This window comes from Callospermophilus lateralis, chromosome 14 (genome assembly GCF_048772815.1).
Source record: "Callospermophilus lateralis isolate mCalLat2 chromosome 14, mCalLat2.hap1, whole genome shotgun sequence".
In the NCBI taxonomy this organism is placed as follows: domain Eukaryota; kingdom Metazoa; phylum Chordata; class Mammalia; order Rodentia; family Sciuridae; genus Callospermophilus; species Callospermophilus lateralis.
Genome location: NC_135318.1, coordinates 24765413 through 24778811, shown reverse-complemented (window position 1 = coordinate 24778811; position 13399 = coordinate 24765413). Strand labels below are relative to the sequence as shown.

The 13399-nt window shown below is 34.0% G+C and overlaps 1 protein-coding gene across 8 annotated transcripts in view; it reads right to left on the bottom strand.

Moving 5' to 3' along the window:
- Positions 1-13399, bottom strand: part of Birc6 (baculoviral IAP repeat containing 6) — a 212639-nt gene that overhangs the window by 55166 nt on the left and 144074 nt on the right. For all 8 annotated transcript variants that reach the window (XR_013088669.1, XM_076833780.1, XM_076833781.1 and 5 more), the window contains 4 exons: positions 9002-9133; positions 7826-7993; positions 6860-7033; positions 2527-2723 (listed from right to left, as the gene is read on the bottom strand). Coding sequence is in view for 7 of the 8 variants with exons in the window: in XM_076833780.1 (XP_076689895.1) it covers positions 2527-2723; positions 6860-7033; positions 7826-7993; positions 9002-9133 (671 nt within the window). In the remaining variant the exon portion in view is untranslated. The remainder of the gene's footprint in view (positions 1-2526; positions 2724-6859; positions 7034-7825; positions 7994-9001; positions 9134-13399) is intronic.

The following is a 13399-nucleotide window of genomic DNA, read 5'->3' as shown; positions in this document are numbered from 1 at the left end:
CTAGTCCTGTTTTTATTTTGAGACAGGGTAAGTTACCCAGGCTACCCTTGAACTTCAATTTTCCAGCCTCAGACTTCTGAGCAGCTGAGATTGTGGGTGTGCACCACCACACCTAATAATCTCTGATTCCTTTTAATGGAAAACTGACACCGATAGGGGAGTCTGCTTCCAGGACCTATCAGCACACAAATCAAGAAAATCCAAGTATAAACACATATGTGTATATGTGTGAGTTCATATATAGACAAAATTTCTGTAATCCAATCGGTTCAGGAGGCTGAGGCAGGAGGATTGTGAGTTCAAAGCCAGTCTCAGCAAAATCGGGGTACTAAGCAACTCAGTGATCAAGAGCTCCTGAGTTCAATCCCCAGTATCCCACCATACACACAATAAAAGAAATGCTGATAGTGGGCTGGGGGTGTAGCTCAGTGGGAAGAGCACTTGTGCCTAGTGCACACAAGAACCTGGGTTCATTTTCCAGCACCCGCCTCCCCCCAGAAGCTGGTAGGCTTAGAAGGAAATGAGGAACAAGTTAATAGAAACTACAGGAAGGAAAGGGATATTTGGCAGATAGTGGCAGATCCTTAGCTCCTTTGTGTCTTAAATGTAGAAGCAGCACTTGCAAGTGATAATTAAGTGATGAAGTTGGTTATTTAGCAGAGATTTCCAAGCAAAATTATAAATGTACGGCCTGTTTCTTGCTTGCCATTTATACGAAAATGTAAGAGGAAAAAGATAAATTGAAAGATATATCTGCAGCCAACATTTACAACTTAGGAAATTCTCAACCTATTAAGATCACAAAAAGTTGCTAAAATCTCACTGCAAGAAAAACTCTGGGGAGAAAAATCATGGTGTGGCAGGATACCCTTTTCCTTATGTTTTAGAAAATTCTAAAGGTCAGAATATCTATTTACATAGAGAGCTCTCTGAAGAGATGATACCTATTATACACAGATCCCCTCAGTGGGGATCTAACAGAAATCCTAGATTCTTTTGAACTAATTATTAATAGAAATGTGGATAGTAAAGCCTTTGCCGATGAGAGCTCACAAGGATGTAAGAATTGTGATGGAGAAAGCCTACCTTGTCCTTAAAGAAAACCTAAATTATCTTACTTAAGCAAACTGGATTCAGATACTGCTGTTAGCTGACAATGGACTGGCACAGCGGTGCTCGCCTATAATCTCTGCGGATTCTTCCATTCTGCCAACTATCCAAGTCTAAAGTTATTTCCACTTTTTGCGGTGCATTGTTAAAGCACTACTTCATTTCCTAATACTAGTCAATACAGTAAAGCATACTGAATACTGAATTAGGAAAAATCATTTCTACTGAGTAATAATAATTTTAAAAACTTTGGAGTCTTCTCTTTTAATTTTTTGACTAATTATGTAATGGATTTTTTTCCAGTAAGAAATAGTTTTACTCCTCTGTGTCAATCATCTTATGATATGTGACCTCCAAATCAAAATATCTTAAATTTTTTGAATACTAGGGGAATTATAATTCCCTTACCTACTGTAAGCAATATCCATTTGCTGAATAGGTATTGTGCACTGTTGAGTGTACATCCCCAAAAGATATACTTTCTGTGAAGGTAACCTTATTTTGAAATAGTTTCCACAGATGTAACCAAGTTAAAACAAGGTAAAACTGGTTTGAAAGACCTTTCATTCAATCACTAGAGTCCTTATAATGAGAGAAAGATATAGAGACACAGGGAAAGTAGCCAGATGAGACACAGGCAGAAAACTGGAGTAATGTAACTACAAACCAAAAAATGCAAAAACCTCACAGCTATCACTGGAAGATAGAAAGAGGCAAAAAAGGATTCTTCCCTAGAGCCCTCAGAGGAAGCATGGACTTGATGATACCTTTATTTCAGACTTAGCGCCTCCTATACATGACAAATTTCTATTGTTTTAATCTCCCCAGTTTTTATTATTTTTAATTGTTCTATGAAATTTATACAAAGTACCTAGAGACAGAATAATTACCCTAACTCATTCAACAAACAAAGTGCTTTGTATTTACAATTCTCCATGCCCTACACTCCCACCCCACTATTAATAAAAAAAAAAAAGCATAGGAAGCATATACATCAATGTTAGCATAGTAATAAACATGAGAATAGGTTAATTTTTTTAATATCTACACTGAAAATGGCATCTAAAACAATGTTTCAGAACGAAAGAGCATATATGGACAATAGTACACAGTATTTTATTCTCCCATTTCCAATAAAAACTGTAATTAATATCAAATCTAACAGAAGCACAGAAATGACAGCACTATTGTGGCAACAATAAAAATCAAGAAAAATGCTACAGCATGATGAGTTTAGCAAATGCAGTTTGTCTATAACATTTCTTTAGAAGTGACTAATTCTCATAAAGCCTTGTAAAGACTAACCTTTGAAAGAGTTATATAATGATCAAAAAGGTTAATGCAAGTTAAAAACCAAAACAACAACAACAAAAATCAAACAAATAAACAAAAATACACATCAGTATCTCATCTTACCTGCTGAATTACTTCTGGATACAGCATGGGCAGTCTTTCTGCAATCAAGGCTAATCCACCCATTCCTGCAAAAACTTGTAATGGTGACTGAATGGGACAGGTTTCAAGTAAAGATTCATCCAATATCCCATCCAAACAGTCATCACTTGGAGTGAGAGCCTCATCTTCTGGACAGCTACCAAGTAAGTCTCCATGATCTATACAATAACAAAAAACTGAATGGGTAAGAAAAGATCTTGGGTTTTAATAGAGCTATTATTTTTTAAAAGTTAATACGTGCATTGAAGGGAAAAAAAACCAAACAAACCAAAACCAAAGTCATCCAGTCAAAAGCAGCTTAGTTGGACATGTACCTCCAGGTCATGTGCATACATACACAACATCCCCTTTTGTGTGATTAAGATCTTAGTGTATATCATGTTTTTCCACACATCATGAATATTCACCAATTCAAAATCCCAAAGCTACACACACACACACACACACACGTATTAGTTGTAGATGGACACAACACCTTTATTTTGTGTATTTATTTTTATGTGTTGCTGAGGATCGAACCCAGTGCCTCACACATGCTAGTTGAGTGCTCTACCACTGAGCCATAACCCCAGCCCTACTCAAGTATCTTTGATAATCAAGAATTCACTACATCAACTCAATCTGTTACAAAAAATTGTAATCCTTTCTTGGGGATAAAAATTTCACTGGAGACAGAAAGGGCAACAGGCCTCCAGACAAACATACTGGTAGTGTTACAAGTAAAATAATGCATTCCCTTGATGCTCAATATAAAATGAAACAAAGCAACAGAATAACCAAGCATGCTTCTAAGAGGGTTCATTTTCAGATTTCTATTCCTAAATATTAGTAAGAAAGTATGTTCCCAGTAAATTAAAGTATTCCTGTAGTACAACCAGAAGATGCACACATGAGTGGCACTTGCTCCCATCTCTCCCTGTATACTTCCTTCTGTCCTCTGTTGCAGCCTAACGAACAAGTTCTCATATACACTGCCCAAAGATAAACAATTCCATGTCCAAGATCATCTTTTCTATCAATTATAACAAAGAGATATTTACAAGTTGACTAAATCACTAGCTCTACTTTTTATGACACACTGTTACTACAGGACATCTAGAAAGCTTAGATGTTGTGAAATAAAGCATGAACTTTGTATAAAATAAACATAAGTATTTTACTAAAAATGTACATAGAGATCTATGGTTATAATCTAAAAATGTCTTCCAGAAATGGAGAAAAGAGCACTTATCCTCACCCTTCCTCTTTTACCTCTTCTCCATTCTAGTGACTAAATTCAGGACTACACCTAGGACCAACAAAGGTCATTACCAGAAGACAGTTCTTCCTAAAAACTAACAAAGGGTATTAATACAGGTATTTTTTTCTGTTCTTCTAAAACTTTGAGCATTAGGACTTTTACTTTAATAACCTACAATATTAACTAAAATCACATATAACAATGGCTAGACAATCTGAATTAATGTAAAGGACACAGACTGTTTCTCTATGCATGCTTTCTACTTCCCCTACCCACAATCCAGTGAACCTTCAACATACTCTCCAAGACATTAAGTTCAGCAGTTCAGCCCTCACTGGCAACCATTCCATCGAAGTAATGGAAAATATTTAAAAGGGCAATACTTCAGATCTCTACTTTTACCATGTGTAAAACTTACATAGTTGGACTTACATTTCCAACTATACATCCTGAAGCACTGAATAAACTGCATACAATTTATTAACAAAGGCTAGACTTTGAAGGAAAAAAAAAAAAAAAAAAAACCCAAGCCAAACCAAAACAAAACTCCCTTTTTAATGACTAGAATTGGAAAGTGTCTTCCAAATTGGAACATTCTACATCAGAACCCTTCCCTTCTCTTCTCTTATTAACCCAGGGGTCAGATATATGCATCTGTAATGTTTATATGTTTTTACTAACTTTACTAACTTTTTTGTGTTTACTAACTCCACTTTTGTCATACACTGGCAACGTCTTTAACATCTAGCTAGATTAGATATAAATTAGGAGTCATCTGTCTTTTATATACACTATTTACACAGCATAGTAAAACAAAACTCACAGACAATGATCAATATATATTCACAGAAAATACAATGGTATAAAGCCCTTTGCATTTTTCTTTTCCCTTGTCCTCCCTAAATCAGCAGAAATATAATATGCACTACTCAGAGAAGAAGTGTTTTGCTCATTCCATTTCTAAAATAGTTATCTCATCATAAATTTTAACAAAAAAAATCAACAAAATATTTTCCTTACTGCCTCTTTTTGTTTAATAACTTTATTTATGTGGTGCTGAGAATCAAACCCAATGCCTCACATGTGCTAGGCAAGCGCTCTACCAATGAGCCATAACTCCAGCCCCTGCCTCTACTTTTTACTTTGTACTAGATGTTTCAAATAAGGACATAAGTTTGTCCACTATGTACATAGTAGTGTTGAATAAACTACACACATGAAACAGTGGTTATATCTGAATGTGACTTCTAAGTAGGATCACTCTGGCTTAGAATCCCTCATTTCTTTCACTTCTTTCTCCCTATGTCACATTTGATATAGGCACATGTGTCACTCAAATATGATGCAGATCTGTTTTTATAATAACCCTTCCATTTACAAAAGCATATATTGTTGCCCCGCCTACTCAACCAAAGAACACAACTATCATCAGATATTGAGATGTAGCTATATTAAGGCTAAATGCCAACATGACTTTTAGATACTTCTGATATTGCCTTTTATGACCTTGTTATTCAAAGCACAGTCCATGGACTATTACCATGTACCATCTCAAGTTTCACACCAGACCTACTAAAATTTTTTAAAAATCTGCATTTTAACATGATTCTGCAGGTAATCCTAAGTATGATGAAGTCTGAGAAGTGCTGTACTTTGGGCACAGTTGTAAGTTATAGACTTATGTTTTTAAAAAGTCCTCAAAGAAGATTCTAGCTAGTAATATGCATATATTACACTTTAAAGTATCCAATTAGGGTAGGGTATGGTGGCGAACATCTTTAAACATAGCTACTTGGGAGGCTACTTGGGTATAGGAAGTTTTAAGTCAGCCTAGGAAACTCAACAATACCTTGTCTTAAAAAACAAACAAACAAACAAACAAACAAAAAGAGCTGGCGATATGGCTCTGTGGTAAAGGACCACTGGGTTCAATCCCAAGTAACAGGGGAAAAAATATCCAATTAGAAAAAGGCAAAATAAGAACTCCACCATATTGGTTTAACTCTGCAATACTAAGTTGGAAAACCAAAACATTGGTATGCTCAAACCTTATAAATATTAAAGAAATAATTTAAAAAATGAAAAAAATGGACAGCCCTGTCAAAAACGTAGGGAACCGAAATGTGTACTAATGAAGAATAAAAATGGCCAATAACTAGGGGATAGGGTTGTGGCTCAGTGGTAGAGTGCTTGCCTAGCACATGTGAGGCACTGGGTTCAAACCTCAGCACCACATAAAAATGAAATAAAGATATGGTATCCACCTACAATTTAAAAAATATTTTTTTAAAAATGGACAATAACTAAAAATTCAGTCATGAGAAAGATTCAACATTTAAATGATAATACCATATTAATATTATGAACTAGAAACAATCAGAGTGTTTAAATAATTACAGAGCATAGATTTTGTTAGATCCATACCAAAATATCGGTAATAAAAATGCACATCTGAAATATTAAATGGAATACATATGTAAAAAAAATAAAAAGATAAGAAAATGCATGATCCAAATTTGTATGAGTAAATGAAGTACCACTCAATATAGATAAAGCATTATACGGCTCTCACTTTGACTATTAAAATGACAATTCACATAATTTTCACAGTAATGTTAGCAATTAAAGTACATATAAGTGATAATATAAGAGGAATTAGCATAACTATTGTCCAAATAAAATCATGGTAATTTTTAATGTCTACAAATTAACCAAGTCAAAGGAAAAATATCTTGTCAGGCAGACACAATGAAAATAGTCAGTTGGGTGCAGTGGTGCACACCTATAATCCTAGCGATTTGCGGAAGCTAAGGTAGGAGGATCTCAAATTCGAGGCCAAGCTTAGCAATTTAGCGAGAACCTAAGCAAGTTAGCAAGACCCTGTCTCAAAAAATAAAAATGGTTGGGAATGTAGCTCAGTGGTAAAGGACTCAGGGGTGTTTTACCACTGAGTAACATCACCAATACCAAAAAGAAAACAGTCAATTAAGTCATTAACTAGAAATTTTTGCTGTATTAAAGACTATAATTTTTAAAGTAGCATCATGCACATACCTTTTTCAGGGTGTAATCTTTTAAAAGAATCTGTTTTTGACAGACTTGGGTCTGTGATAACTCTTGATCCCAGCTTAACAGTCAGATCTATTGAACGGTAACCTTGAGGAAGTTTTCGGTCATAGAGGAGAGTTAAAAGCTGGGCAAGTGTCATTTCAGCTGGCAATGGCTGGCCTAAAAATGACATGACTAAGTTAAATTAGAACCCAAGAGGGTAACATTTACTTGGCTTGATTTATTCTATTCTATTTTATTTTGACTAAATCACAGGCAAGAGTTCGATTCTGGCTTAACAGTCAGATCTATTGAACAGTAACCAAAACAATTTAAATTGAGCTACTACAAAATTTTACTTTACTTCTGACATGTGAACAATAATGTCCACGTGAATTGTTAATTAAAGTAGCACATCACAAGCAAAATAGAAACAATAAAACAGACATCCATATTTTGTTGAATTCTGCTACAAATCGACAATGAAAAGCTACGAAAAGAAATCCAGAGTTAGTTGGTAGTATGATTATAATGATATGGCACAAAAATAATAAAATATGTATCACCTTCACCAATGGAAAGTATACTGGCCACAGACTTTTTTTTGTTGAGAAGAATGTACTGCTTAACTATTAGTGACATATATGACAGCTCACTGCCAGTTTAAAAAATTAGCCTCACATTGCTTTCTATATAACTCTTTTTATGGCATACTAACAGCGAAAGGTAGGAAGCCAGTTAAAGTACAAGGATGTAATTTAACAGGGTTAAAGAAGATATAAAATACATTACTTCCTTTCTGTTTTTTTCTTTTGAATGGAACTGTATAGAGAAAATATCACTAATTCATTTATTTCATCAAAAACACCTAAACAAAAATAATTCTGATGACTATAAGTGTAATTTTTATAGCTATAAGATTATTAAAAATTTCTTTGATGTTTAGTGATGCCTAGGTAATGTGAATATTACCTGCCAAGAGCTTGTGAAACAGATGAAACACCGGGACAGTAATTATTTTGTTCGCAGCCTCTGCACCTGAGGAAGTACTTCCTATTTTATCAGGTATTGTCCTCCCCCTCCTGGATGGAGGGCGAGGTGGCGTAGCAGACACTGCACGTTTAGATTGGGATTTCAGGCCTAAAAGAAAACAATAAAAATGTAAAAATCTATGTAAACAGAACACTAAAAGTACAAGTGAGTTTCTAAAATATTTTTAAAAAACCATGCGCTCCTAGTTAAGCTAAAATACAAAAATGTTTCTTCTAAACAAAAACCTAATCTCCCAATTCTATTCACTTTATGACAATAAGTGTTAGCTTGTATCTGTTTTCCAAGAGAGTAAAAATATTGCTAACTGCTATAATCTGTGAGATAGATGACCATCCACACAGTAAAATATAGTTTTGTATAAATACATAGGAAATCTTGTGTTTATTTTTCTCTGAGATGGGGTAGATATTCCAATACAGAGGTTTCCTAATTGAGGAGTAATCTATGTTCAACTTTATTATTTGTCATAAAATCTCACTCAGGTTAAAAATATAACCTTCCAAAATTATGCTACCCTTGCTGATTTTTATTACTCTTTAATCCAATACTGAAAATTTGTTTTCAACCAATTTTTAAATTACTTTTACTTTCTTCTAACTTTATATGGAAAGTATACTGGCCAAAGACTTTTTTGTGCTGGGAAAAATGTACTGTTTACTATTAATGACATATCTGACAGCTCACTGCCAGTTAAACACATTGTAAATGAAAATTAGTAAGTACATTTTTATTTTTTATTTATTTATTTTTTTAAACAAGGGGGTCATATGAAAACTTCCAAATACTTAGGGAACTTGTAAGGGTGTGAATCCCTGTAGTTTGGATACACACTATCAAGCTTCAATGGAATATCTGAGCTACCCACACATGTTCAGTATTTGATGAAATACAGTAAGCTTGTGCATAAAATAAGTTTAATAATTCCAATGGCAAAGAATAACAGACTTCTGGTACAAAATTTATAAATCTGGTGTTAAAAGATTGTATATCAGCCTTCTGCACTAATACATTTATTACATTAAATTCCTATAAATATAAATTGCTTTATTTTATAGAAACCGAAATGAAATAAAGATTATAAAACAGAAAGCATACCAGAGGCAACAACAACACTGTAATTGTCTTGAAATCCATTTTCCGCCTTAACTTTTTCTTTTTCTTCATGGTTTTTCTTTTCTTTGTCATCTTTTTGTTCACTAATTAGTTTAGCTGTGATACTTGGAGTATCTGTAAGAAAATATTGTCTATAATGTACTATTGTTTCTCTAAATCATTGAGAAGAGAAGCAATAAATGATTTCAGAAGACTATACAGGATATTCTCCTAGACTGAGGCAATGTAAAGAAATTTAGAAGAAATGCTGTTAAAGCCTGATGGTTTAATGCTTCCTTATAAAAATGGAAATAACATGGTACAGTTTGTAAGTAAGAATATTTAAGTTTCAATCTCTACAAAGTTTTATGTATTTCAATAGTACTACCACTAAAGGCAGTGAAAAACCTTAAAAACAAAAATTTGCTTTGGTTTAAGCAGAGTTCATTAACTGATACCTACAGCTAATTCAGGCCTCAAAACATAGATACCAAGAAAATAATATTAATTTCAAAGTAATAGGCAAAAAAGAACAAAAATTAAAAATAAAAAACTGCTAGAAGAAAACAATTGGTGTGAGCACTGACTTCCTTAAACAAGAGACCTAAGGTGCAAGAAATAAAACCAAGAATCAGTAGGTAGGATGATATACAAATTAAAAAGTTTCTGCACAACAAAAGAAACAATTAAGAGTGCGAAGAGGTAGCTAAATTGTTTTCTTCCAAGTTTTCCTACTTGGGATCAATCCAGCACCATCGCACCTGCACCTTCGTTGAGCCCAAATCGGAGAATGTGAAGCAGAGAGGAATGGGCCAAAATTGAGGTGAATCTGGGCTCTCTGATCCAGAGAGAACGTAAGAGCTGTTGGCACAGCGGGCATTAAAACTGTCACTCCAGGGGAGCTTAAGTGAAGAGTCTGAGGTGAGCATGCTCCTTAATTCAAAGAACCCCCTTCTGAAAGATACTTTTCTATGATGAGGGAATCAAGGAAATGAGATTCTAGACTCAAAGATTCATATCAAGGAATTAACTCTTACAGATAAAGGGAAAAGACAAGTGGATCTTGGAAGATAATTATTCTAAATATGCAGGGAAGAACCAAAGTTGAAGGTTGTTTTTCTTAGAGAACATCATTTGTCATATTTATTTCATCAAGAATCTGAAGATTTGTATGTAAGAAGAACTTTACTCTTCTAAAGACTTCAAGATTATAGGAATAAAAGGGGAGTCATAATTCTCAAAAGGATATTTTTTAACCAACAATAAATTCCAATTTGAAGTGTTCTTCATTAAAATTGTTCCAAAAACTGAAAAAAGGAGAGCCTACAGAATGTGGGATCTATGCCAGCTGCTCTTCCAAAAAGGGGTTAATATCCAGAACATTATAAAGAACTCAAAATCCATACCACCAAAACAAACAAAAACCCATCAGTAAATGGGCCAAAGAACTAACACAAATGGCCAACAAATGAAAAAAATATTCAACGTCCCTAACAATCAGGGAAATGCACAGCAAAACAACATTGTAATTCCATCTCATTCCAGTCAGAATGGCAATCAACAATAGAAATAGTAAGAAATGCTGAAGAGGATGTGAGGATAAGGGCACACTCATACATTGTTGGTGGGACTGCAAATTAGTACAATCACCTTGGAAAACAGTATGGAGATTTCCTCAAAAGTATCAGCAAGCACCATGTACAGGCAGAGGAATGAGAAGTTATGCTCCATTTGTGTACAATGTGTCAAAATGTATTCTGTCATGTAAACTAATTAGAATTAAAAAAAAAAAACTAGGAATGAAACTACTATAGGACCCAGCTATCCACTAATTGATATTTATCCAAAAGACTAAAATCAGCATATTTTAGTGATACACGTATATCAATATTCACAGCAGTGCAATTCACAATAGCCAAGTTTTGGAACTAGTCCAGGTGCCTGTCAAAAAATGGATAAAGAAAATGCAGTATGTATACACAATGAAATTTTACACAGTTATAAAGGAGAATAAAATTATATTATTTGCTGGTAAATGAATGAAGTGGAGAACACCAAGCTAAGTGAAATAAGCCAGACTCAGAAAGGCTGAATGTTTTCTCTCATGTGTGAAAGATAGAGAGAAATATGGAATTAAAAAATAAGGGTAGAGGGAGATCCCATGAAAACAGGAGGGAGAGAGGTGGAGCAGAGGAAGGGAATCAAAGGGGAAGATGAAGAGATGGAAAAAGGGAGGAATCAAGGAATGAAACTGACTTAAATTATATTATGTACAAGCATACATAAATACAGAACAGTGAATTCTACATATATATAAATATACATAAAGAACCAATTTTAAAAAGAAAGAAACACATGAAGAAGGAAGGAATGAATGAAGGAAGGAAGGAAGGAAGGAAGGAAGGAAGGAAGGAAGGAAGGAAGGCTGGCTAACAGCATACAGGAAAGGGAGCAGTGGGAGGAAGGAGAGGAGGGAAAAATGGATGTACTGGGAACTGAAATTGAGCAAATTATTACATGCATTTATAAATATGTAAAAATGAACCACACTATGTAACTATCATACACTAATAAAAACATTTAAAAAAATTTTTAAAAGACCAAATGAGGAAAGCCTTAGGAAGGCTACTGACAGCCTATAAAAGGCAAGTATGGGACTGGACCTTGGAGTTCACTTTAAAGCATTCAATTAGATTTCTACTACAAATGGGAGTATATAAGAACAACTTTCCACAACAAAGATTTCCTATTTTGTTATTTTTATTTAAAAATAAACAAAATCTTAAATATTTTAGTATATTTTTAAAAATAAATATAAAGTTGGGTGTGGTGGCGCACGCCTGTAATTCCAGTTTGTGGATCAGGACAATCACAAGTTTGAGGCCAATCCTATCAAACTTGTGAGGCACTATCTCAAAAAAAAGGGCTGGGGATGTAACTCCAGAGAGTGGGAGAGTGCCCCTGGGTTTAATCATAAGTCCCAACTAAAATAAAAGAACACAGGTATTAATAAACAGTTATTACTCTCTAATTAACAGTTTTAATTATACTGGTATATAATGTGTTGCTAAAAATCATAAAATAAATGGGTGGTCATATAATGAAGTTAGATAGCCATTAAGAAATTCAAAGGCCAGACTGTTGGATATTAGGAATATTTTACCATGTATAACTGATCAATTCTTTTTAATTTTCTAACTTAACACAATTATGATATAAAACTCTTTTATGTTAAAATGTTAAACAATCAGGGGCTGGGGATGTGGCTCAAGCGTTATCGAGCTCGCCTGGCATGCGTGCTGCCCGGGTTCAATTCTCAGCACCATATACAAACAAAGATGTTGTGTCCGCCGAAAATCTAAAAAATAAATATTAAAAAATTCTCTCTCTCTCTCTCTTAAAAAAAAGTTAAACAATCAAATGACGAATGACAGTATCTTTTGTAACATCTAATATTCTCTTGTTTGAGTATCTGAAAATATAAAGGCTTTTTACTACTAATTGTTGATTGTGTTTTGTTTTTATTTTTGTGAAATTAGAAGAAATCAATCAAGTAAATCTTAATGGCAAAAATATGAACACAAGATTTAGTGAAGTATATAAGTAACAAAATAATTCACAAAATGAACTTATAATATCATCAAGGAGGAAAACCATGTGAAGAGCACTAGTTGATAATAATTTACATAGTACAACAAGAAGTTGAATTAATTTCCATTTATGCACTCTGGTGTCTCCAAAATAAAACACGAAAACTACACAACATCCAAATACCAAAAGATACGACCAAGAAAAATTTTTCTTAACCTCACTTTTGAAACTGTAATAGACAAGACATGCTATCTGCTTTGGAATTCCACTTCTGCACAAGATAGAATAAGAACCAGATTTACACACCCACTTGAAATAACTAATTTCAAGGTGAATATATTTAATAATATTTTGCAGACAGTGATTTCCACTTATTATATGGACAGTTTCTCAGATCAAAGCTCAGCACAATCCATGTGTCACTCTGGTTTGAAGATAAAGAGCTGAGAGTTTAGGAAGACAAATACACTTGGTTGCAATCATAAGGCACATTTATGAGGGAGGAGTAATTTGTACATAGAATTCCAGCGATCTAGGGACACTCTCCTTTGAGGCTCCAGCGTTTACTAAACAAGCAAATACACATGACAAAATAATCAAAGTCCAGGAAAAGTATTATCCAAAAAGAACAGGGGGAACAATCCCAGGGTCTCAAATGAGGGACCAGTGAATTACTAATTGAGTACCCAGAAGCATATAGCCTCTGAAGTGGGGTTAAGTAAATTTTATACATGCATTTTCAAACCTATTACTCTATTTCTTTTCCAATACAATACACCAATTTAAAGCTAATTTAAATTAAAAATTCAG